At 53.1% G+C, this 24,207-nt stretch overlaps 1 protein-coding gene and 1 long non-coding RNA gene across 2 annotated transcripts in view; both read left to right on the top strand.

Moving 5' to 3' along the window:
- Positions 1-19,287: 19,287 nt before the first annotated feature.
- Positions 19,288-24,207, top strand: part of TDRP (testis development related protein) — a 37,742-nt gene continuing 32,822 nt past the window's right edge. Inside the window, exons 1-2 of the mRNA XM_045055161.1 lie at positions 19,288-19,292; positions 19,546-19,738. Coding sequence (XP_044911096.1) covers positions 19,631-19,738 — 108 coding nt within the window. The 5' untranslated portion in view covers positions 19,288-19,292; positions 19,546-19,630. The remainder of the gene's footprint in view (positions 19,293-19,545; positions 19,739-24,207) is intronic.
- Positions 19,747-21,449, top strand: LOC102901646. The gene is made up of 2 exons (XR_440025.4): positions 19,747-20,173; positions 20,375-21,449. It is a non-coding gene; the product is annotated as an uncharacterized LOC102901646 (long non-coding RNA).

The raw sequence follows: 24,207 nt of genomic DNA, 5'->3' as shown, positions 1-24,207 counted from the left end.
CATGATGGCTAGTTTTTATTGGTGCCGTGAATATAATTTCCTCCTCAGATCTTGGGAGCGGATTCGGAAGAGCTTTACTTGGCCCTTCGTCTACGGGCCCTTCTCTTGCTACTGTTACTGTGTCCTCAGGGCTTACTCCTGTGCGCTCACAGACAGCCCGTAAACTCCCACTGGTTGCGTCTCAGGGCCTGGCGGGTGTAGCCCCTGCTCCTCTGACCCCCTCCGGACAGGGCCGCCTGTTGTGGTGGCCCCCACGCTCCGTTCCCCGATGGCCTCTCGCGCCGGCTCACACCGAGCAATCCCATCCCGCGACAGGCGAGGGGAGGCGCACGATAAAACGCACTCGGCTACTCGGGTCAAAATACTGGGGATGCGGCAGAGACGCCTCACTTAGTATCTGGAACATTCTCTCCCCTCCGATGGAGATACAGCACAGAGAGGGCATGCGTAACTCTCATTTACAGCAAGATGTAAAAATTGCCAAGAGCATCTTGTGTGTTTTCTCTCTCCCCTTTCGTGATTTAAATAAATCGAGCTGCGGGAACGCAGCAGGCCAGGCTTGTGGCACACTGATGGCTCCCCCAGGGACAGCTCATCGGTCCCGTTGTTCTGTGCATGGAGGTGGCCAAGGGTCTTTTCCAGCACGAGGGGTCCAGGACTCACGGAACACTCAGCTCTTGGACGGGGGTCGGTTCCTAGCAGTTGTGGGACTGGAGTCCCTGGCTCGTCACCAGCTGTCCCCCAGGGCCACTCTGCTCCTTGAGGACACCTGTGTCCCGTGTCACATGCCCTCCACCGCTAGAGCCAGTAACGTATGCATCGTCCTCCTCATGCCCTTGGCCTCTGACCTCCCTTCTGCCCCCACCTGGGGACCCTCTGCTCTCAGGCTCCTGGGAGACCAAGCCCACCTGGACCATCTCCCTGCCACCATGTAAACACGGAGCACCACAGGGGGCACAGGGGACATCCTGACTCCCTCTTGTCACCGAAGCCATTACCATCCCTGAGCAGAGGAACAAGAGGGGAAGTGTGACCGCCCACAGCACGGAAGCTGCCATGCTCTCCGAGGACGGGCAGGGACCGGGGCCCTGACCTTGCCTCCTGCCTTGCTGAACCCTGGAAATGCCGCCCTCGGGTCGGCCCCCTTGCAGTAACCATAATGAGGGAAGGACACGAGGCAAGGACAGGAGGGGGCGGGAGTGAGCAGCGCCCCCACCGCGGGTTTTATGCTGCCGTGAACACCAGCGTCTCTGTCCTCCATCGCTTCGGTGCGTCAGTGGCTCGTGAAGTGCCTGGTTGTTTCAATTGCATACCACGCTGCCTCACCAAATCGTCCTATCGCTTGAGGCACTTTTTCAGCTGGTTCTTCCAGACTCTCCAGATTAGGAAAAGAAAATCGTCCTGGTTTTGTTATTGCCATTTTTGGTGGTAAAATGCACAAAACATAGAAGGTATGATTAGTGGCATTTCGTACATTCACTACACCGTGCACACGTCACCCCATCTACTTCCAGGACTCTCGTGGCCCCGAGAGGAAGCCCTGAACCCATGAATCAGTGTCTCCCCGTCCCCAGCCCCTGGTAACCAGCAGTCTGCTCTCTGTCTCTGTGGCTCTGCCTGCTCTGCACGCTCCATAAAGTGGAATATTACGTGTCCTCCGTGTCCGGCTTCTCTCCCCTCGCATCATATGTGTAAGGTTCCTCTGTGTGGAAGTCGTACCTTGTTCCTTCTGGGGTGAAACAATACTGTGCTGAATGTTGTACTGCCTTCTGTGTGTCCTGTCATCAGCTGATGGACATTTAGGTTGTCTCCACCCTCTTGACTATCGCAAACAGTGCGGTCGTGAACGTCCGTGTGCAAGTTTCTCTGAACGCCAGTTCTCAGTTCTCTGGGGAATGCACCCCAAAGTGGAACTTGGGGCCACCTGGCAGTGGTACATTCACTCACTGAGGGGTCATCCAAACTTTCCCACGGCGGGAGCTCATGTTTCCACCGGCAGCGGACGAGCATCCCTGGTTTGCCACGGCCTCGCCAACGCTTGTTACTTGCCTTTCTCAGACAGCGAAGCCGCCATACTGGGTTTGGGGTGGAATCTGGAGTGGTCTGGATCCGCGCGTCCCTGACGCCAAGTGATGCTGAGCAAATGTTCACATAATTGTTGGCCACCTGAGTGTCCTCTTTGGAGAGATGTCTGTTCAGATTGTTTACTTGGGTTGTTTGTCCTTTTGCTGTTGAGTAGTAAGAACTTTCGTGTCTTCCAGATCCTAGACATAGTCTGTCAGATATGTAGTTTGCAAACATTTTCTCTGATTCTGTAGGTTGTCTGTCCTTTCACCACTCTGGTTCTGTCCTTTAATGCACTGAGTGTTTTATTTCAGTGAGGTCTAATTCATCTACTGTTTGTTGTTGTTTGTGTTTAGATGTCACATCTAAGACCTTTACCAAATCCAAGGTCATGAAGATTTAGTCCTGTGTTTTCTTCTAAGAGTTTTATGGCTTTAGCTCTTTAGTTTTTGACTCATTTTTAAAATTTGATTTATTTAGAGAGAGTGAGCACAAGTGGGGGAGGGACAGAGAGAGAGAGGAGACAGAATCGCAAGCAGGCTCCACGCTGTCAGCAAAGAACCTGATGCAAGACTCGATCCCCAGAATTGTGAGATCATGACCTGAGCCAAAGTCAAAGGTTGGATGCTTAACCAACTGAGCCCCCCAGGTGCCCCGAGAAAACTTCTGTTTATAAAGAGAATTTCCATTCATATAGGTTGTCACCTGCCTTACCCTGGACTCTGGACAACCCTTCTTGATGGGGAGACTCCGGCTGAAATCTGCCTGACAAACCCAGCTGAACACCCTTGTTCTCCTGCTGTTCTTGGTCACCTTCCCATAGCCACCTCGGTTTCCTTTCTTTTGGCCCAAGGTGGTGCGTAAGCCCCCGCTGTGATGACTGCTCTGGGTTACTCATCATGTGCGTGTGAACATGCGTGTTAACAGACTTCTTTTTTTCTTGCTACTCTGTCTGTTGCCAGCCTGACTTAAGGGTCCTCAGAAGGCAAGTTGAGTAGAGGGAAACGACCTGTTTTCTGTGACTGAGATCTACGCACCACATAGCGGTGCACGCGCCCCGTGGTGCATGCCGTGTGCAAGCTGCCCAGCTCCCGGCGTCGGGGTGCGGGCAGGTCGGTGCCAGGGATCCTGCTCATGCTGACATCACTGCATGATTGCCGCATTGCTCCCCACACGGGAGTGGGGGGGGGTCGGTCTTTGAAAACCCTAGTGAAACAAATCTGTCTTATTTGCAAAGTACTATATCTTATGTGAACGAAAGTAGCTTTAAAAATTAAATCCCTGGGCGCCTGGGTGGCTCCGTCAGTTAAGCGGCCAACTTCAGCTCAGGTCATGATCTCACAGTTGGTGGTTCGAGCTCCACATCGGACTCTGTGCTGACAGCTCGGAGCCTGGAGCCTGCTTCAGAGTCTGTGTCTCCCTCTCTCTCTGCCCCTCCCCTGCTCCCTCTGTCTCTCTCTTTCTCTCTCTCTCTCTCTCTCTCTCAAAAATAAATAAACATTTAAAAAATGAAATAAGATAAAAATCGAATCCCAAAGTATCGAGACTAAGGAGAGTTTCTGCACTTCTCAGGGTCCCAGACTTGAGCGTGCGTGCAGAGCCATCACCTAGAGACTCTGGAGTTGCCGTAGGAAATCTTAGATGTTTTTCCGTCCCTGTTCACGGACTTATTCCAGGCCTTTAGCATAGCATGTAATATCAGCCGGGCACTTAATACCAACTGAACAGTCTGCCGGTCCAGGTAGGGTAAAATGATGGGGACCAAAGGGACAGATTTTTGAGATGAGTGAGATCCACGGGGCGTCGGACGTTGTGATGCCTGTGTGCTGTGAGAAGAAGCAGATTGCGGGAGAGGGAGAAAACCCTGTGTTCAAGAGGAAGTGTGCAGTGCTCCCGTCAAGCTCCCTCCCTTCCTGAGTGAGGAAGGGATCTTCTCAGAAGGTCCTCTGTGCCCCAGATTGCCTACAGAACAAGTCACAGTCCAGTGAAATTAGAGAAAAGGAGGACCGGGTAGAAGAAAGGATCGAAAATAGGTGTGTGTGGCCTTCCCAGAGGAGATGGCAAGGCCATTCGTCAGGGGCGGGGCTCAAGGAGAGAGGGGGCATTCCTGGAGTGTGTCGGGTGCGGGGGAGGTGGGTGGAAGAAATGGTAGAATGGAAGAATCGTCTGCAGTGGGCAGCGTGAGTTAGCAACAGAGAGAACCACCGCTGGGTACGGTCCTCCCACGCAATGGTGGCCACGGCACTGGAAGATGCCGGCGGGCCGGGGCCTGGCAGAAAGAGAGGTGTCACAGGAGTGTGGGGGTGCAGGAGCCCACGGGCAATCAGCGGGGCACGGACTTTGAAGGAAAACCTGACACGGGACCTTGTACGTGGCACCTCAGTCGTGGAGGCGGGAGCCCAGGATGTGACTCCACTGGGGACGGCTTGCACACTCACAGCGCTCACACACTCACAGTGCTGGCACACTCACAGCACCCAGGGCATCCACACATTGTATAGGGACAGCTTGCACACTCACAGCGCCTGGCCGTCCACACGTCCTGTGGGAGAGCGGAAGACTGAGGTCAGGAGGAGCAGCCGGGGGCTCTGTTCCATGTTTTCCCGACCTCAGATGTGCTTCCACTCAGGAAAAGATCCTGAGACCTCAATGGACCAGACCTTAAACCCAAATTCTGTTCCCCTTAATCCTCATCACCTTTAATTTGTGTAGTTGTGACCTAGTGATAAACTTATTTTTAATAAGGTTGTAAAGTTGAAAAAAAACGTGTCGTTAGGTTTTGGTGGGGAGTTTCCAGACAATGGTTTTTTTCTCTCATCCTTGAGGCTTCCTGTCCCCTCCCAGCCACCATCAGAGCCATCTAAGCTGCCAGCAGTTCCCCACAGTGGCTTTCTGGGGACACTCCAGCTTACAGCCAGCCGTGGCACTGAGCAGGACCGCTCTTGCTGCCCCGGGCAGCCTGTGGTACCCGTGAGGCAGCGGGATGCACCTGCCACCAGCAAGGTGACAGACACCTGCCTCCATGTCCTGGGATGGCCTCATGTGTGACCCCTCCCTCTGAGTGCAGAAGGTCCAATAACTGGTGTGGAAACAGCCGGGACGCACCGCAGGAGGACCGGCGGGGGCTGCTGACTCAGAGCCTGCTGTCCCAGGGCCGTCAGCCGGCTCACCTGCCTCTAGCAGAAGGTCACGGGCAGGCACAGGAGCCGGGCCTCCGCCGGAGGGAGGGGGAGGAAGGTCCGTGTCCTGACGGAGGCTGTGGGCGCCGTGAAGTCGGGCCTGGGCAGGTCTGGAGCGTCGTCCTCAGAACTGGTTTGGGGAACGTGTTTGGCTTTCTGTGGTTGGTCCTAAGAGGGAAGTGGGGACAAAATCGGGGAAGCTGTCAGTTATTGATCAAGTTCTGGCTGTGGGGACAGCTGTCCCAGCATGATTGTTGGGCTTCCTGGATGGGCTGCTAGAGACAGAGGTCTGACTTCCTAGAGACACGTCTGGCTTCAGCAGGCTGGGCCCGCAGGGCTGGTGACCTCCGAGGACAGGCTGGGCCCCCAGGGCTGGTGACCTCTGAGGACAGGGCTGGGTGACCTCTAAGAATATAGTCTGGGCCCTCAGGGCTTGTGACCTCAGAGGATGGGCTTGGCCCCCAGCTGATGATGTCATCCAAAACTGGGTTCTCCTCTTGGTGGATGTCCAGCCAAAGAGAATAGGAAAAGGAGGGTTTTACTTGCAACCAGTAAAGGGGAACCCGGGGATATTTCCAGAAGCAGCATCCCCCCAACAACAGACCTGGGGAAGCTATAAGCCAAGGGGCACACATACCTGCGGAGAGGCTTGCTCAATGGGGAGTTCAGCACCGAACTAGGGCAGAAGTCATTCTAAGGCGACTGAGTCCAGGTCAAAGTCAAGAGCCGCTGCTGGTGGGGGATCTGACTACTCAGAGGGGGTTAGATCTAGATCCTGCAGAGATCAGCAAGCTATGTGAGAGGCCAGTTGGCCCTTCTGAATACGGTTAGGTGTCTCCTGGCCTCATGGTGGCTGTTTGTTCTTAGACTTTCACAAGATGTCCAGGGGCCTGAAATGACTTTTGTTGTGTTAGGAAAGCTGTATCTATCTTTTTCCGGGGATCCCCCCAACTCTTTCTGCCTACGGTGACGGTGGGGGATGGACTGGCCCCCCAGGGCTAACTGGGGGCGGGGGGGGGGTGATTCTCCCCAGCCCCCAAGGGCTGCGCAGTTCTACTTCCTGTTCTCTTCCATGGTTGCCCGCCAGCCCCATGAGGTAAACTTTGTGGCCAGGGGGCCTCGAATCCGCAAAAGGACGTGCATGTGACCATGGTGGTGCTGGAGGGAAAATGAAAATCAGGCCTGTTTGGAGTTCGTCGCATCCCAAACACTGCCTTTGTGAATGAGAAATTCACCCACAGGTTTATAAAATAACCCCAATCGCCTTACAGACCAAACAGCCCTCTTTCCTGTGCTCTGCAGGGAAGGCATTCCAGAAGTTTTTCTGAGCGGTGGTGGAGGTGGGAGAGGGGGCAGGGGTCCAAGCAAACCTCAATCTCCAGAGCTTTGCACTTCAGTGCTGTCTGAAGGTCCACATTCCGTGTCCTTCTAGAGAGGTATCTTGTTTATGGGTAGCCAAAGCATTTCTGAATTAAAAAAAGTAATGTTTTCACACCAAATTAGCCATTCAAATGGTAATTTGAAAACCTCTCCCAAATTTGACCATGGATTTTTTTCACTCACTCTGAGGCTACAAGTGTGTTTTCTGAAGGCTCAGAACTCGCTGTGTGATGGGGTCACTCGACCTAATGTGACAGATAATGAGGGAGACACACAGGCGGGCAGGTGCCCCCAAGGAGGTGGGTGGCAGCTGGCAGGAGTGAGGAGGTGGAGGGCAGGGCCATCAGCGACCTCAGACCAGCTCGCCTTCAGTCCGGAAGGGTGAGATCCTGTCTCCATTGAAGGAAATGTAATTATTACCAAAGTCTTTGATGCCTGGATTCCCCAGACAAATAACCATAGAGGGGAGGCGGGTGGGGGGGGCGTTAGAGAGAGGAAGTCATTTTGTGTTCAGATGGAAATCCTGCCTGGGAACAAGATCCAGGGCCGGGGTCCCCTCTGGCTGGACAGAGTCCTTGTCCTAGACCCTCCGGGACACAAGCCTCTCAGATGCAAAGCCTGTTTCCAAGCTCTGAGAAATAGCTTGTTTAGAGACAAGAACAGAGATTTAGGGAAGGCAATCAGGCCCAGTGGTCTTTCTAGAACAGGAACATAGCAAAGATGAATGTATTAAGGGCTAATAGTCCACCGCTGTCTGCTGCCCCGGCGAAAGCTGTGTTTATTTTCAAATGGGGACTTCCGTGCCACACCCAGATGTTTCTCTTTTATCTCAATAGGTAAACTGGGCCTCTGAGAGGTCAAATATTGTTTTTCACTTCCTTTCCTCATGTGAAAATCAAGAACTCTTGCTAACATGTCTATGTTGTAAAGCCCTGGTTGTACTTTGAGACACGGATCTTCTGTCAACCACGGTCAGTAAACGGTCGTGACAAAAATGACTTCTGGTTTTCCTCCTTCTTGGGCCATGGATCCTGTCACAGAAGAAGAAGAATAATAAATTATTTTTTTATTTACTTTTTTCTAATTTTTTTAATGTCGATTTTTGAGAGAGAGAGAGAGAGAGCGAGCGAGCATGAGTAGGGGAGGGGCAGAAAGAGAGGGAGACCCAGAATCCGAAGCAGGCTTCAGGCTCCGAGTTGTCAGCACAGAGCCCAACACAGGGCTTGAACCCACGAGCCGTGAGATCATGACCTGAGCTGAAGTTGGACACTTAACCATCTGAGCCACCCAGGTGCCGCATTAGTTTTTTTTATTTTTATTTTTTTTAATGTATTTATTTTGAGAGAGAGAGAGAGAGAGAGAGAGAGAGTGGGGGAGGGCCAGAGAGGGGGGAGGGGCTGAGAGAGAGAGATTGGGAGGGAGAATGCCACGCCAACTCCAAGCTGACACAGCACAGAGCCCGATGTAGGGCTCAAACCCATAAACCGTGAGACCATGACCTGCGCGGAAATGGAGAGTTGGACACTTAACCAACTTTCACCGTAATTCCTGCCTATTTTAAAAAATTTTTTTCAACATTCTTTTATTTATTTTTGGGACAGAGAGAGACAGAGCATGAACGGGGGAGGGGCAGAGAGAGAGGGAGACACAGAATCGGAAACAGGCTCCAGGCTCCGAGCCATCAGCCCAGAGCCTGACGCGGGGCTCGAACTCACGGACCGCGAGATCGTGACCTGGCTGAAGTCGGACGCTTAACCGACTGCGCCACCCAGGCGCCCCAGTTCCTGCCTATTTTAAAATCTGTGGGCACCCAGCGGGCACCCATTTGAAACCGTGGTTTTCGCTGCACTCATCATGTGGAATTACGGGCTCATCTATCTAGCCGGGTCAGCGCTAGGGACGTGTCTGCTCTGAAGATGCCCCCATAACTGGCCTGTCCTGGCCTGTCCTTCCCTTCAGGTGGACCTTGATGTGGTTTAACCTCAGGACTGAATTAACTACAAAATGCACCGGGCAAATACGTGCAGAACCAAGAGACAGGGAGACAGACGGAGGGAGAGACAGGGAGGGAAAGACACAGGGAGTGACAGGGAGGGAGAGACAGAGGAAGAGACAGGGAGAGACAGGGAGAGAGAAACAGAGGAAGAAACAGGGAGGGAGAGACACAGGGAGAAAGACAGAGGGAGAGACAGGGAGGGAGAGACAGGGAGAGACGGAGAGGGGAGGCAGGGAGGGAGGGCTGCTGAGGTAGGGTCAGTCACCCACTAGTAAGATGCTCCTGAGTAAGGAGCCCCCTCCTGGAAGGGGTCTGCATGGCCTTGGCCAAGGGGCCCACGTGCTGTCCGATGTGGGCAGAAGGTGATCGACAGGAGCTCCTGGCTCTGGAAGAAGGAAGGACCCACAAGGCCCCAGCTCAAGTCCGCCTGTTGGGGGTGGGAAGGGGGCTGGGAACCCCTGGACCCAGGGGGCCCTGAGGTGGGGGTCTGTGCAGATGCAGGGGCCACGGGGGAGGGATCGGAGCAGGCAGGGCCTGGGTGGGGGGTGGCATTATGGTTTAAAACCGCAGCGCCCTGTTGGTGGTGCATCTCAAGTGCCGAGTCGCTGGGCATGATTGCCGAGCTATTGCAGATTGGATAATTGCAAAAGTCCCGTTACTCTGTGCTTTTCACTATTTACCAATTGTGAACGTGTGTTATTCTTGTAAGCAGAAAAGATACATATTTTTTTAAAAGTATTGAATATTTTCACATGAGTATAGCAAATATATTGCTGTTAAACTGAACGAGAAGGAACAGGCAAATTGTGTAAGAAGACTTTTAAAAATACAGTTTAGGGGCGCCTGGTGGCTCAGTCCGTTTAGCGACTGACTCCTGGTTTCCGTTCAGGTCAGGATCTCATGGTTTGTGGGATCGAGCCCCACGTCGGGCTCTGTGCTGACAGGCAGGGCCTGCTTGAGAGTCTCTCTCTCTCCCTCTCTCTGCCCCTCCCCCCCTAAATAAATGAACAAACAACACAGTTATAAAAAGAAGAACAACCCAAAGAAGAGAAGGCAAAGAGGGGAAGGAAATGGAGAGTGTGTCATCGTGAAAGGTCCAGGCTCGGGGGGGTGTGGGCCGTGAGTGTCCCCCACCGCGAACACCTCCCTTCCTGGGACCGTGGGCCCAGGGCTTTCTGAGCCGACCTCCCCCCGCCCCCCAGTCAGTGCTTCACTCCTCTGGGTTTGGCGTTTGCACAGGGGGGAGGGGGGGAGGCCGCAGTCCTCTGTCGAAGGCTGTAATTGCTGTCCTGCTGTTTTTCTTCTTTAAAAAATTTTTTTTACATTTAACATCTTTAAAAAGGGACAGATCCGATGATGAGCTGGGATTTACTCAAGGGTCAACGAAAGCTAATTATTCCCTCAAGTTCTTTGCTGGAGACCATCGGGTCTACCTGGTTCTCCTGCATAGGGCCTCGTGAGCACAGTGTAGACGGGCGGGTTTCCTGCACTTCCAGTGTGTGTGTGTGTGTGTGTGTGTGTGTGTGTGTGTGTGATGTGTGTGCACATGTACCTGTGCATGTGTGTGATGTGTGTGCGTGTGTGAGCCGAAATGGGCAGCCGGCCCTGTGTGCTGACACCCTGCCAGTGAGCCGGGCACCCAGCTGCCCCAAGACCGGACACTCCCCCAGCCCTGCCCCCAGGGGAGTCCTTACGGAAAGTTAACTGAAGGAGTTCAGGACACAGCACCCCAAAGTTGACGCTTGGGTCTATTGATTACTTTGAGCAGCGGATGATGGAGAACCAGCAGGTGCCTGGAGGGGCTTTCTGTGAATGCTCCCCATCTGCCTGCACACAGACCCCCCCGGCTCCCCCCGGCCCCCCCCCAAGGAAGCACTTGGTACCAATCCCGTCCCTGGAGTCTGACCCACTGGGAGGATGGACGCTTGTCACAGGCCCCACCCCACACTGTTACACATGGCCACACCTCCCAAATGCCCCTCCAACGGCCCACATCCCCTGCAGTCATTACTCTGCCCGGGAGAAGGGGCAGGGGCCTCAGAACAGCAGTGTTCCCCGTTCAGGAACTCACACAGAAGATCTCCTGTTGTGTGTGTTTCTTGGGTCCAGCTCTGGAACCCAGGAGGGCAGAGGGGGGGACCCTGGAACCCAGGAGGGCACGGGTGGGGGGGGCTTCCTCCCCTACAACCCCCCGAGACCCTGAGACCCCCAAGGGAACTGGCCAGCCGCAACTCTAACCCCTTCCCCCTAGGCAGCCTGGCCAGCATCTGTGTACTGGCTCAGGAGCAGGCGTTACTGCCCTGGTAGCGACAGTGGGCCGCTCTCCGTCCTCCAGGTGTCATCCCCCCAGCCCTCCCACCCCCTGCGGCCTTCCTGCTGGAGCAACCCCGAGGCCCCTGATGCAGAAGTAGCTTCCCCGGGGTTCCAGTGGCCCAGTGGCAGGGGTCCGCGGGGACGGTGATCCGTGGGGACAGGGGTCGGGGGACGGGATTCGTGGGGACCAGGGTCCGTGGGGACAGGGGTCGGGGGATGGGGTCCATGGGGACAGGGGTCCGTGGGGACGGGGATCCGTGGAGACGGGGGTCAGGGGACGGGGGTCCATGGGGACGGGGATCTGCGGGGACAGGGGTCCGTGGGGACAGGGGTCTGTGGGGATGGGGATCTGTGGAAACGGGGGTCAGGGGACGGGGGTCCATGGGGATGGGGGTCCGCGGGGACAGGGGGCGGGCATGGGGTCCAGGGCGCGGGGGTCCACGGGGACAGGCCGTGGGGACAGGTCTGTGGGGACAGGGCTCCGTAGGGATGGGACTCCGTGGGGACAGGGGTCGGGGGTCAATGGGGAGGGGGGGGTCTGTGGGGACAGGGGTCCATGGGGACAGGTCCACGGGGGACGGCCCGTGGCTGAGGCGGTCCCAGCTCCATCTCTGGGTCATCCTCCTCTGGGCTTGGCTGCGGGCCTTCAGGGAGACTGTCTGCAGGTTCTCTGCACTAACTGCGCCCCAGGCACGACTTGAAGGTCCCCGAGGTGCCACATGATATCACACCTGTCACAGCTCACGCCTTACTTACCTGTGAGGGCGGGCCAGGCACAGAGAGGTGACGTGACTCAGCGTCACAGAGGAGCAGCCGGGGAAGCCGTCCCTGGGTCGGCCGCTTGGACTCGCCTCTGCTATCCTGTCCCTGATAACAGGTTCTTTAAAAATGATGTTTAGGGAGCCCTGTGGGGGCTCTGTCAGTTAAGCATCCGACTCTTGGTTTCTGCTCAGGTCACGATCTCACAGTTCATGAGCTCAAGCCCTGCTAGGGTCTGTGCTGACTGGGCAGAGGCTGCCTGGGTTTCTCTCTCTGTCTCTCTCCTTTCTCCACACCCCTCCTCAAAACAAATAAACATTGAAAATGCATATTTATGAGTTTCTGTTTCCATATTTCAAAAACGTATAGATATAACTATTTAAATATAAAAAGCCTTTTAAAATGACTGTAATTTAAAAAGGAATAAATACCGCCCTTGTTAACTAAGACACAGGAATGACTCAGACGAGACATCAGATACAAACTGCTTTAAAAATGAAGGATGGGTGGAGGGTGAGGGTGCTTCGTGGCCTTCTTGCCACTGTCTTGGATGATTGCACTCTTACCACCCCCTCGGGAGAAGTGGGGACTAAAAGGTGCTGGCCTTGGGTCTGGTGACAGCGGAGGGGCACTGGGTGGTTGGCTGACCCTCCAAGGTGGCCCTCAGTCAGGGACCAGCCTGCAGGGAGGGGCTCGGAGGCAGGGTGGGGCTCACTGTTTCTGTGCCTTCACACTTAGTTTCAGGGTGTGAGGGGTGACTGCTGTTCTAACAAAGGCCGTGTCCCCACCCTTAGCACCTCTGCTTAAGAAAGATTATTCTGACATGAGGGCTAACGGTGGAAAGGGGCTCCATCTGGCGACCAGTGGGTGGGGTGTGCACCCCAGAGCAGGTGGGGCGTGGAGGGACATCACTACAAGGAAGCATCAGGGGCTTGGGGTTCTTCCAGACAGGTTTCATGCTGAAGGCGGGCCAGGCGGTCGGACTCACCTGGGGGGCGGTGAGGAGCCTAGTCAGACACGGAGCTGGGGGCTCCCTGAGACTGGGCGACACAGGCCCCACAGGGCCGGCACTAAAGGTCAGACAGTGAGGGTCAGGGCCCTGGAGGAGCCTCCCTGGAGTTTGGTCAAGGGTAGCATTTCTGTCGCCTCACACAGGGCTTGTTAAGTGACCGAGTTCTGACTCAGATCGCAGAAGCAGGTGTTTTGCCATTTGTGTTGACCCAGAGCCCGCACCTGAGACCCAGAAACTGTGTTCCTAGGGGCTTTACAAGCGAGTGGGAGGTAGAGGAATCATGCTCAGGCTACAGATGGAAATCCAAGGCTCAGAGAGGGTAAGTAACTCTCCCAAAGCCTCACAGCAAATGCACGTTGCATCTCAATGCGTCAGCAAGCCTTCCAGATTCCTCTTTCCTCCTCGGTTTCTTTCCTGTGAGGCGTTCCCATTCCTACCCCACAGCGAGTTGTAGTGCAAATGATGAGATGGCAAAATTTGCCAAGGGATTTTTTAATCTGAAAAACAGAACAGTACCAGAACAGAAAACACATTTCACATGAATATGTACATGACTATTTATAATATATATGGTATACATTATGTTTAATTGCAGGAATGTGAGTCTTTATGTATCACTATGTATGTGTTTGGATGCAGTCGCTGAGGTTATTGTAGGGTTTTTTTTATGTGAAAAATAGGAAATAAATTAGAACAATCAATTATTTGAGTTTGTTGTAAATTCCCTGTCTGTTGCAATGTGTGAACTGTTTATAGTTCACAAAGTAGATTTCTTTTTTTATTTTTTAAATTTTTTAAATGCTTATTTGTATTTGAGAGAGAGAGAGAGCACGAGCAGAGGAGGGGCAAAGAGAGGGGAGACACAGAATCCGAAGGGCTCCAGGCTCTGAGCTGTCAGCACAGAGCCCGATGTGGGGCTTGAACTCACGAACCGTGAGATCATGACCTGAGCCGAGGTCAGACGCTTAACTGACTGAGCTACCCAGGCCCCCCTCACAAAGTAGATTTCTTTTTTTTTTTCAACATTTATTTATTTTGGGGACAGAGAGAGACAGAGCATGAACGGGGGAGGGGCAGAGAGAGAGGGAGACACAGAATCAGAAACAGGGTCCAGGCTCTGAGCCATCAGCCCAGAGCCTGACGCGGGGCTCGAACTCACGGACCGCGAGATCATGACCTGGCTGAAGTCGGACGCTTAACCGACTGCGCCACCCAGGCGCCCCAGAGCAAATACTTTTTGAACACCTTGCATACATAATTCATAGCAGATATATAACACACGAGGCCCATACACGGTGTGTGACATATACAAATCTATGGTAACAACTTCTATAACTATATAAACCAAAGCGGAGTCTCCTCACTCTGCCCCCAGGCTTACTCCCCAAGCACGACGAGCATGCATTTTGGTGAAACTCTCCCAGGTCTTGTTTTTTCTACGTAGAGCTAGATTTCTAATCCAGGGCAATGGGCTTCAAATGCTGTGTTCCTTCCATTAAATGAGATAATGTGTATAAAATACAACCGTATGCCTCGTGTGCAGTAAGCACTCAGTAAATAGTAGCTGCAGTTTCCAGCATTATTTCTATCTGTGCTGTTGAGCTGAGAGAATGAGTGGATCGATTCGCGAATATTTATTTGGCCCACAGTTTGTTCTTGGCACTGTGCTAGGAATGCACACGTGTGAGGGGTACCTGAGAAGCTCCGGAGAAGGTGTGATGGGTATAGAACGTTGTGTGGCTCTGTACCCACAGTGAAGGATCTGGAGCTCAGGCCGTTGGACACGGCCTCTGTGGCTCCCAGGCCGTGTGAGGAGTGAGTCCCAGACAGGAAACGCAGCTCACCTCCCTGGGAACTGTGGTCTCCAAGTCGGGAGGCAGGGGGGAGGCATGCACGCTCTCCTGAGGCAGTTGCTTTAGTTTTCAAGTAATTTTGCTAGAAAGTTCTATGTGGTACCATAGGCCATACTTTCATTTGAAATTAATTTTGCCAGGGTAAAATCTAAGCTGAGACTTCAGGCAGAGATGGCAGGCTCGACCTTTAATAAGTAAAAAGTGTTTCTCCACTAGAGAATTTTCAGGGGCTCTAGGAGCCAGCAAGGGCAATTCAGGCTAAAGTAGCTTCCTCCGAAGGGCGGTGGGGCTCATGGAAGGTTTTTTAACCATGTCTTTCTGGACACAGAAACAAATTCTTATGTGTAAGGTTGTCTTTGTGACACCGAATCATGTGCAGTGCACCACGTGTGAAGTTTAATTGCATGAGTTGATTTTATAAAAATCATAAATGAGTGACTAAGTGATGGCAGGTCAGAGGCCTAGAGCACGTGTGGAGTGCTTCTCAGATTTCCAGAGGCCAGGGGCACCTGGGGGCTCAGTCGGTTAGGCGTCAGACTCTCGATTTGGCTCAGGTCATGATCTCTTGGTTTTGTGGGTTTGAGCCCCACATTGGGCTCTGTGCTGACAATGTGGAGCCTGCTTGAGCTTTCTCTCTCTCTCTCTCTCTCTCTCTCTCTCTCTACTCCTCCCTTGCTCACACTGTCTCTGTCTCTCTCAAAAATAGATAAATAAAACTTTTTAAAAAGTATATAAAAAAAAGAATTCCAGATCCCTGAAGCCCCAAACAGGCTTCTCTCTGTTCCCGCCTGCATCAGGCACATGCTGGGGCTGCTGCGTTTCACCTCCTCCGGTCCTAGATGTCCTTCCCTGCCGTGCTCTCCTAGAAATGACACGAATGCTGTTTAAAATAAACTGGAATTTAGCATTTTTTATTTAGTAAGTCTGGCCTTCTTTTCCAGACTGTCCTGGATTCGCAGGGGGTTACAGCTTAACTTAGAGTGAAGATTTTCAAAGCAAAGAAATGTGGCTATATCGCGGAAAGGAAGCCCCTGGCCTGAGCACAGGCCCCTCTTGCATGAATAAAAGGATCTGGGTTATTTGTTGAAGTGTTCTGACTTGGTTTTCCACGTTTTGTTTGTAGTGTCCTTGAAAGGACTGTGTTTGGATCCTGGCTTTGTTTTGTAACCTCTGCTTTGTGGTGTTTGACTTTTATCAGTGTTTGTGCTTGGAGTGTGTTTATTTTGACAGGACCCCATGGGACCTAGGGTATAGACTCGCAGTGTGTTCACAGTTCATACCATAAGCATTGCCACATTGTCTATGCATATTGCACTCTTCAGCCTTTCCAGTCCAAAGGCCGAGCTGGTCGGACATGGCTGGAAGAAGGGTGTGTGTGTGTGTGTGTGTGTGTGTGTGTAAAATTCTAACATTCTTATTTAGTCAAGGAAGCAAGAGTTCCTAAATTTAATACCTACTGGTTATTCTGTACTGTTCTGTTGTGTTACATGATTGAAATATTTGCGTGTGGTAGGTCCAGAGATCTTTCGGGGTGGGTTTGGGTAGGTGCGAGTCTGTTTGTGTGACTATGTATCTCACGATCCTCGAGACTTATGCAGTATGTGAGGATTTCTGGGTTACCAGATGGTCTTGCTTTCCAGGTAGCTGGCTGCTATTTAAAATTTGGCTTATGCTGCTCAGCAACAGGGCCCCTTCAGCACTAACCCTAACCCTTACCGCAACCCTAACATTAAACCTAACTCTTACCCAACCCTACACCTAACCCTAACACTAACCCTACCTCAACCCTAACACTAACCCTTACACAACCCTGACCCTTACCCCAACACTGACACTGATGTTAACCATGACCCTCACCCTAATCCTAACCCTAAACCCTAATCGTTATCCCAACCCTGACCCTGACCCCAACCCCAACCATAACCCTGGCCCTGACCCTTACCCCAACCCTGACCCCAACCCTAACCCTTACCCCAAACCTGACCCTGACCCTAACCCCAACCCTAATCCTAACCCTTACCCCGACCCTGACCCTAACCCTGACCCTGACCCTAACCACTAACCATCACCGTAACCCTGATCCTGACCCTAACCACTAACCCTGACCCTACCCTAACCACTAACCCCACAGGGGCCAGCATGCCTGTCTCCAGTGGGTCTGTTCTTAGGGCTCCTGCAGACCTTCCCCAAAGACAGATTCAGACCCTCTTTTCATTTAAAAGAATGCTGCGAATCACTTCTGAAAGAGCCAAAAGATGCCCTTGATTATATTATTATTTTTAGAGTAGTAAAGTTACAAAGCTTAAGATAGTGTTTACGGTTCTGGATTCCTTTTATGAAATATATTTGTAAATTATTCAAGTAATATATGAATGTATATTTAGTGTGAAAACAGGCTGGGTAGGAGGGTATGCATATTAATATTTTATTTATTTATTTATTTATTTATTTATTTATTTATTTATTTATTTATTTTTACTTAGGCTCCACACCCAGTGTGGAGCCCAACACAGTGCTTGAACTCATGACCTTGAGATCAAGACCTGAGCTGAGACCAAGAGGCAGTGCTTAACCAACTGAGCCACCTAGGTACCCCATTAAACTTTTGATAGCTATTAGCAAATAGATCAAACTTGCCTTCTAAAATTTTGTACTGTCACTGCTGCCAGCAGCCCATGAGGGTTTCCCTACACTGTTCCCAACACTACATATGTCTTTATAAATGTTTGTTACACCCACTTTGATGGGTGGGTATCTCTTTAATTAAGTTTTTAATTTTAATTCCAGTATAATTAACATAGTGTTGTTAGTTTCAGGCATATAATATTGAGATTGAATAATTCTGTACATTACTCAGTGCTCATCACGACAGGTGCATCCTTTGTCTGCATCACCTGTCTCCCCATCCCCACCCACCTGCTCTCTGGTGACCAGCAGTGTGTTCTCTGGAGTTAAGAATCTGTTTCTTGGTTTGTCTCTTTTCTTTGTTTTGTTTCTTAAATTCCACATATGAGTGAGCTCATAAGGTAACTGCCTTTCTCTGATGACTTATTTAGCATCATACTCCCTAGCTCGTTGACAGCTGGACATCTCAATTTGCACTTCTGTGATTGCAATGGAGTTGAGTATATTTTGTTTGACTCTTTCCAGAGACAGGAAATAAAAGTCATTTTGTACTCTGAGATGTGTGAAGTGTCTCTCCGATTTCTGACTTTATGGGAGGGGCAAGGACTCCTCAGCTTCAAATGGGTCCTCTGACTCTCCAGGTTGGGGTCCAGGCGGGGGGTTCTGTCACACTCCTTATGACTGTGACTGTGACCTATCTTAGCTTAGAAAAAGTGTTACTTTTTAGACTGTCAAGATGCCTGTAAAAGTACCTTCAGGTGGTTGTCTGTAACCTGCACCCTGTCTGGCACATCCACACCTCTTGTTTGTCAATAGTCAGGAAACCCTGAAAATCATTTACACATTCTTTTGCCCCAGAACTGCAGCCCTGACTAGTCAGGCTTCGTGAACGCGAGGGGCCAGTGTTGACGCAGGTCAGCTGAGGCCCAGAGCGCTGCGGGTTCCAAAGTGGCTAGGGGCTGTTTGACTCTGACCAGGCTACTAGACGTCTAGCTGACTCTGCTGCCTTTTTCCGGACCTCTCCCAGCACGGATCCCTCTAAAGCCGCCCCCCTCCTGTACCCTCCTGCGCCTGCACACAGCGGTCTGCTTCAGTTGGCTCTCAGACCCGGCTAGCCTGGCCGCGCGCACCTGCGGCCGCGCGCACCTGCCGGAGCCAGAATGGGGTGGGTGCGGGGGCAGGCAGGTCACTTGAGCCGCCGGGTGGGCCTGCGCGCGTGCCGAATCCTGGGCGCGGCCGCGCCCCGGGGCACCTGTGACCCCGGGCTCCTAAGTCGACAGCAGTCGCCCCGGGGCCGAGTCCTCCCGCAGGGGTCACTGCAGCGCGCGCGCCGCCTTTCCTTTTGGGGGCGGAAGCCCGGCGGGCAGAGGGCAGTGGGCATGCGCACTGCGCCCGCCCCGCGTCCGGCGGCCGTTGCCTTGGTGACCGCAGGCCGGCCGCCGGGGCCCCGCCCCCGCGCCGCCGCCCGGCGGACCTGGCCGCGCCCCACGGCCGGGGTGAGGGGTCTGACTGGGTTGGGGTTCCGGGGACTAGGGGGTGGGCTCGGGGTGAAGGGGAGGCCCGGAGTGGGGGGTCCTAGGGTAAGGGGGTCAACTCGGGGTGAGGGGTCGGCCCGGGGTGGGAGACGGGGTAGGGGTGAGGAGTGCGGGCTGTGAGGGGGGCCGAGATCAGGGGTGCGGGGAGGGGTGAGGAGGCCAGCCTGGGGTGGGGGACGGTCTGGCCAGGGGTGAGGGGGCCGGGGTGAAGGGGTCCCGGGTTGAGGGAGGACCCGGGTTGAGAAGGGACCGTGAGGGCTGGGGGTAGCCGGGATGAAACAGGGTGGTGAGGGGTCCCCGAAGTAAGAATGTCAACCCGGGGTGGGGGTGGGGGGTCGGACCAGGGTGGGAGCTAAGCGGGAGCGGTCCCAGATGAGTGGGGGCCAGGAGGAATGACCCCGGGATGAAGCTGGTCGTTTTGGGGGCGCCCGAGGTGAAGACCTCCGGGGGACGTAGGCTGCGAGGGGCGGGGTCTTGCGGAGGGGGCGGGGAGGGGGCGGGACCCTCGCTGGACTGAGGGGGAGCTAGGTCCTGGGGGTCTGAGCCCGGCCCCCGGGGGCGGGGCCCTCGGCCGGGGTGGGGGCGGTGACCTCCGGTTGGGGGGCTTTAAGGAGGGGTTGGAGGCCGGCCGGGGTAGGCGGGTAGCGGCCTGGTCCGGGGTGGGGGCGCCTGGTTGGGTGCGGGGAGCCCGGTGCCCAGTGGACCTGGGCCGGGCTCGGGGTGGGGGCGGGGGCTCAGGCGGCCCGGGGAGGGACGGGTCCCCGCGGGGTGGGCCGGGCCCCGCCGCCCGGCCCCGCCCTGCCCCACTCGCCGCGTCCCGGTCGTGCAGGAGCCGCAGCCCGAACGTCCGCGCGCTGCGGGCCGGCCGACGAGGGGCGCGCGTCGACGCACGCACCGCGGAGCCGCCTCGGAGCATGTGGAAGCTGAGCCGGAGCCGGGTGCTGCTGGACGAGCCCCCCGAAGACGAGGACGGCCTGCAAGGGGGGCCGCCGCCCGCCGCCGCCTCCGCGGCCTCCGCGCAGGTAGGGGAGGAGGCGGGGCGGGGGGGGGGCGGCGCGCGCGCGAGGCCGGAGCCGTGCGGAGGGAGAGGCGTGCGGCCCGTTCGGATCCGGGGCTCGTCCGGGGGCCCCGGGGCTGTGGTGCTCGCCGCCCGCCCACCCCCACCCCAGGGCAACACCCGGGCGGGAGGGCGCGGGGCGCGCACACCCTGGAGCACCCCGGTCCCGGCGCGCTGGCCTTCCTGCAGAGTGGAGGCTGCCGTCGCCGCGCTGGGCGGTGGGGGGCGGTGGGGGCCTGCCCCGGGGTCGCGGCGAAGTGGGTATTTCCTTCTCTTCAACCTTTGCCTGCCTGGAGGAAGAGGGCAGGTGTCCTTCATGCAGAAGATCGAAAGCCGCTGGCCTTACGAGTTCGGAGATATGCTTGGAATGTTTAGAATTTTTTAATTAAAAGGATCCCAGGTGGGGCCTGTGTGTGTGACACATGTGTTCCCCTCCCCCCCTTTCCAGTGCATAGTTCTCTTCCTTGTCTCATGAAATTTAGGTCAGAAATTCAGCTTTTTTTGTTTTTGTTTTAATGACGTAGTCCTAAAATTTCTTTTCTTTTTTTTTTTTTTTTTTTTTTTTTTGTTAAATGTTTGGAAACTCCTGCTGCTGTTAAAGCTGTTGTGGAAGTTCACGACGATCTGTATCTGTCTTCTGAGGACCTGGGAACGTTCTCGGGACTGTGTCTTCCTGGCCTGCGACCTGAAGGGGCTCGTGCCGGCGGCTGCTGGTGTCGGGTGCCCGCCCCCGCCCGGAGAGGGTCTCATGCAGCACCTGGCTCGCTTCCTAGTTAGCTGCTCTCGCATCATTTACTTTCTGGTCCTGGAGCGCCCGCGCTCCGTCTGACTTTTTTCATTTCAAACTTTTACGGTTGCTCTAAGCAGCAACCCTCCTGAACATAACGATGAGAATTTGCATGTTGCTTTAAGTGGCAGCAGAATTAGTTTATACTGGAAATAATTATTGCTGTATCGTTCTTTCTGGAGGAACTCAAAAACTTTAAGCTGACCTTGCTATGTTCTCTGCTCCCATTTCTCTTAATCGTAAAAGCCCTTTTCTTTCTTCTTGCAGAATTGTCACCTTAGCTAACAGTGTATTTTTTTTCTCTATTTTAGTAAACTTTATTCTTTAGGTACCCAGCAAAATTGAGTGGAAAAGACAGAGCTGGCATATACTCCCTGTCTCCACACATGCTCAGCCCTCCCCCACTCTCCGGTCCCTTTTGTTACAGTCAGTATCCAGCGCTGACGCCTGCGTGATCTGGTGATCTCGGAGTCCATGGTGTGCATTGGAGTTCACTCTGGCTGGGGTGCGTCCGATGGATTTTGACGAATGTAACATGAAATACATCCGCCATTAGAGTACCGTGCACACTACCCTGAAAACCTCCCTGGTCTACTTATTCATCCCTCCCTTACAACCGCTGGTCTTTTCTGTTGTGTCCGTGGCTTTGTCTTTTCCAGAATGTCATACAGTTAGAATCCTCCAGGACGGAGCCTTTGCACACTGGCTTCTCTTATGTAGCCATATGTGTTCAAGGCTCCTCCGTGTCTCTTCGTGGCTTGGGAGCACATTTCTTTTTAGCCCTAGGTGATTTTCGTTGTGTGCTTGTATCGTTTATCTCTACCTACTGAAGGGTGCGCTGGTCACTTCCAACTTTGGGCGGTTATGAATAAAGATGCTTTGCTATAAATACCTTGGTGCATGTTTTTGTGTGGACATAAAGTTTTACTTGGTTAAATACTGAAGAGTGGGATTGCTGTGTCGTAGGGTAAGACGTTGTCCAGTTTTGTAAGAAACCACCGAACTGTCCTCCAGAGTGGCTGTGACACCCTGCGTCACCTACAGCGGGAGAGGGACAGCTTCCGTTGCTCCGCGTCGTCGTTCGCCAGCACTTGGCGTGCTCAGTGCTCTGGGTTTGGGCTGTCCTCACAGGTGTGGGTGGCGTCTCCTTGTCTGAATTTGCGTTTCCCTGATGACACAGGGTGTGGTGCGTCTTGTCACGTGCCTTTGTCCGCCGTACATCTTTGGTGAGGTGTCCGGTCTTCTGCCCCATTTCTTCACTGGGTTACTTGTTTCTTACTGTCGGTGTTGAAGAGTTCTTTGTGTATTTTGGATAATGGTCCTTTATCAGAGATGTCTTTCTCCAATATTTTCTCCTAGTCTGTGGTTTGTCGTCCTCTCTGGCCAATGTCTTTCACAGAGCAGAAATTTTTTATTTTATTTCATTGTGTTTAGAAGTTTTTGGTTTTAATGTAGTCCAGGTTGTCAGTTATTTTTTTCATGGATTGTGTCTTTCATGTAGCATCTCAGAAGTCACGGCCACACCCAGAGAGTCACCTGGGTTTTGTCCCGTGTCCTCTTCTAGCGGTGAGAGGTGACTGGGCTGTTGTGTTACTTTATCAAGTGTATGTGTGGTTTGATGTGTGGAAACTCTTTGCTCCAGAAAACAGAGCCGTGTTTACTCGTGATGGGTTAGTCCCACTCCACAGTTAGTTGCTGCAGGAGGGTTTGTCCCGAAGCCAGCTCTTCTTAGAATGAAATGGGAAAATTGAAGGCCAGTCTACTGTAGCACTTCTGCCTCCAAACGTGGGAATTCCCAGGCAGGAGGGACTGGGGGATCGTGGCAGGGTGGGGCGGGGGGAGGGCCCGTTGGTGGCCTGGGGTCAGTGGCGCGGGGCCGGGGGATTGTGGACGGGGCGTCTCCGGAGCAGGAAGCTGGTGCAAGCTCTTCCCGGCTGCTGGGTGGCAGAGTGCGGGCTAGGAGTGCTGGCCTCACTCTAGAAGGTGTTAGCATTCCTCTCTGGAAAATCAGGTCATGCGGCTATAATCCGCGTTTTGGGTAAAAAGAAAACAATAGCTTAATGTTAAGTTTTAATAAGTTTGAGATTTGAGGCCTTCAAAATCAGTACTTGGAGTCGAGTAAAGCCTGTTAGTTTTTACACCTTAGAAAAAAACTTTGAGCAGTTCTTTGCGCCTTGGCCTTTATTGTCCTGAACGCAGGCTGTTTTGCATTAGAATACAGTTAAGGTTTATAAAGCGAGTTCTTCAGTGCAGTCATTTAATAAGGAGAGACAAGTTTCTTTTTTTAATAATGTATTTTTTTTAACTTGCATCCAGTTAGTTAGCATATAGCGCAATAATGATTTCAGGAGTAGAATCCAGTGAGTCTCCCCTGCATATAACACCCAGTGCTCATCCCAGCAAGAAGGAGAGACAAGCTTTGATGAGTCTAATGTTTATTTTTAAAAGCCTGCTATGCATATAGGGAGAGATTTCTGCATATTCCATGTTAGCTCTTCTTCCCACCTTCCCATAGGAAGTATCGTCACTTTTTTTTGTATAGCTATCCATGAGAAATATTTGTGCACACACACAAACACATTTCCTACTGTAAACATCTTTCTGCATCTTGAATTGTTCCCTCAGTAATGTGTGTCTCATGGAGCACTTCCTGTTTAGGTGCAGTGGCTGAAAACAATCTCATTTTTAAGGCTGCATTTTTTTTCTTAGAGAGTGCATCAGCGGGCCAGAGGGGGGGAGAGAGAGAGAAAGAGGGAGGGAGGGAGAGTCAATCCTAAGCAGGCTCCATGCCCAGAGTCAGGGCTTGACATGGGGTTCGATCTCAGGACCCTGGGATCATGACCTGAGCTGAAATCGAGAGTTGGACGCTTGACCGACCAAGCCACCCAGGCGCTCCTTATTGGACCTCTCCTGATGGACATGGAGGCTGAGCCTTTCCTGAAATCCCTGCCTGTCAGTTTTATGCAGTAGCAGAGAGGGGGGCTCGGAGCGATACTACACTGTGGGAGTTTAGACCATTCTTGGGTTGCTTTGAGCTGGGCTGCAAAGCGACTTAGCTAGCTTTAAGTTCATGCCTTTATTTTATTTTATTTTATTTTTATTTTTATTTTTATTTTTTTAATTTTTTTTTTCAACGTTTATTTATTTTTGGGACAGAGAGAGACAGAGCATGAACGGGCGAGGGGCAGAGAGAGAGGGAGACACAGAATCGGAAACAGGCTCCAGGCTCTGAGCCATCAGCCCAGAGCCCGACGCGGGGCTCGAACTCACGGACCGCGAGATCATGACCTGGCTGAAGTCGGACGCTTAACCGACTGCGCCACCCAGGCGCCCGCCTTTATTTTATTTTAAAGGTTTTACTTTTAAAAAGTGTTTTATTTTGGAGAGCAAGAGAGCAAGCGACCAAGCAGGGGAGGGGCAGAGAGAGAGGGGGACAGAGGATCTGAAGCAGGCACCAGGCTCTGTGCTGACAGCAGAGATCCCAATGTAGGACTCAAACTCACGAACTGTGAGATCATGACCTGAGCCGAAGTCATATGCTTAACCACCTACACCACCTAGTCGCCCCTGGCTGTGTTGACTTTGAAGAAAGCAGTCCTCTGTAGATGACCTTTAGGAGGTTATTTCTAGTCCCTTTCTGTTACAAC

Source organism: Felis catus, chromosome B1 (assembly GCF_018350175.1).
Source record: "Felis catus isolate Fca126 chromosome B1, F.catus_Fca126_mat1.0, whole genome shotgun sequence".
Taxonomy (NCBI): domain Eukaryota; kingdom Metazoa; phylum Chordata; class Mammalia; order Carnivora; family Felidae; genus Felis; species Felis catus.
This window is presented reverse-complemented; position numbering and strand designations above follow the sequence as displayed.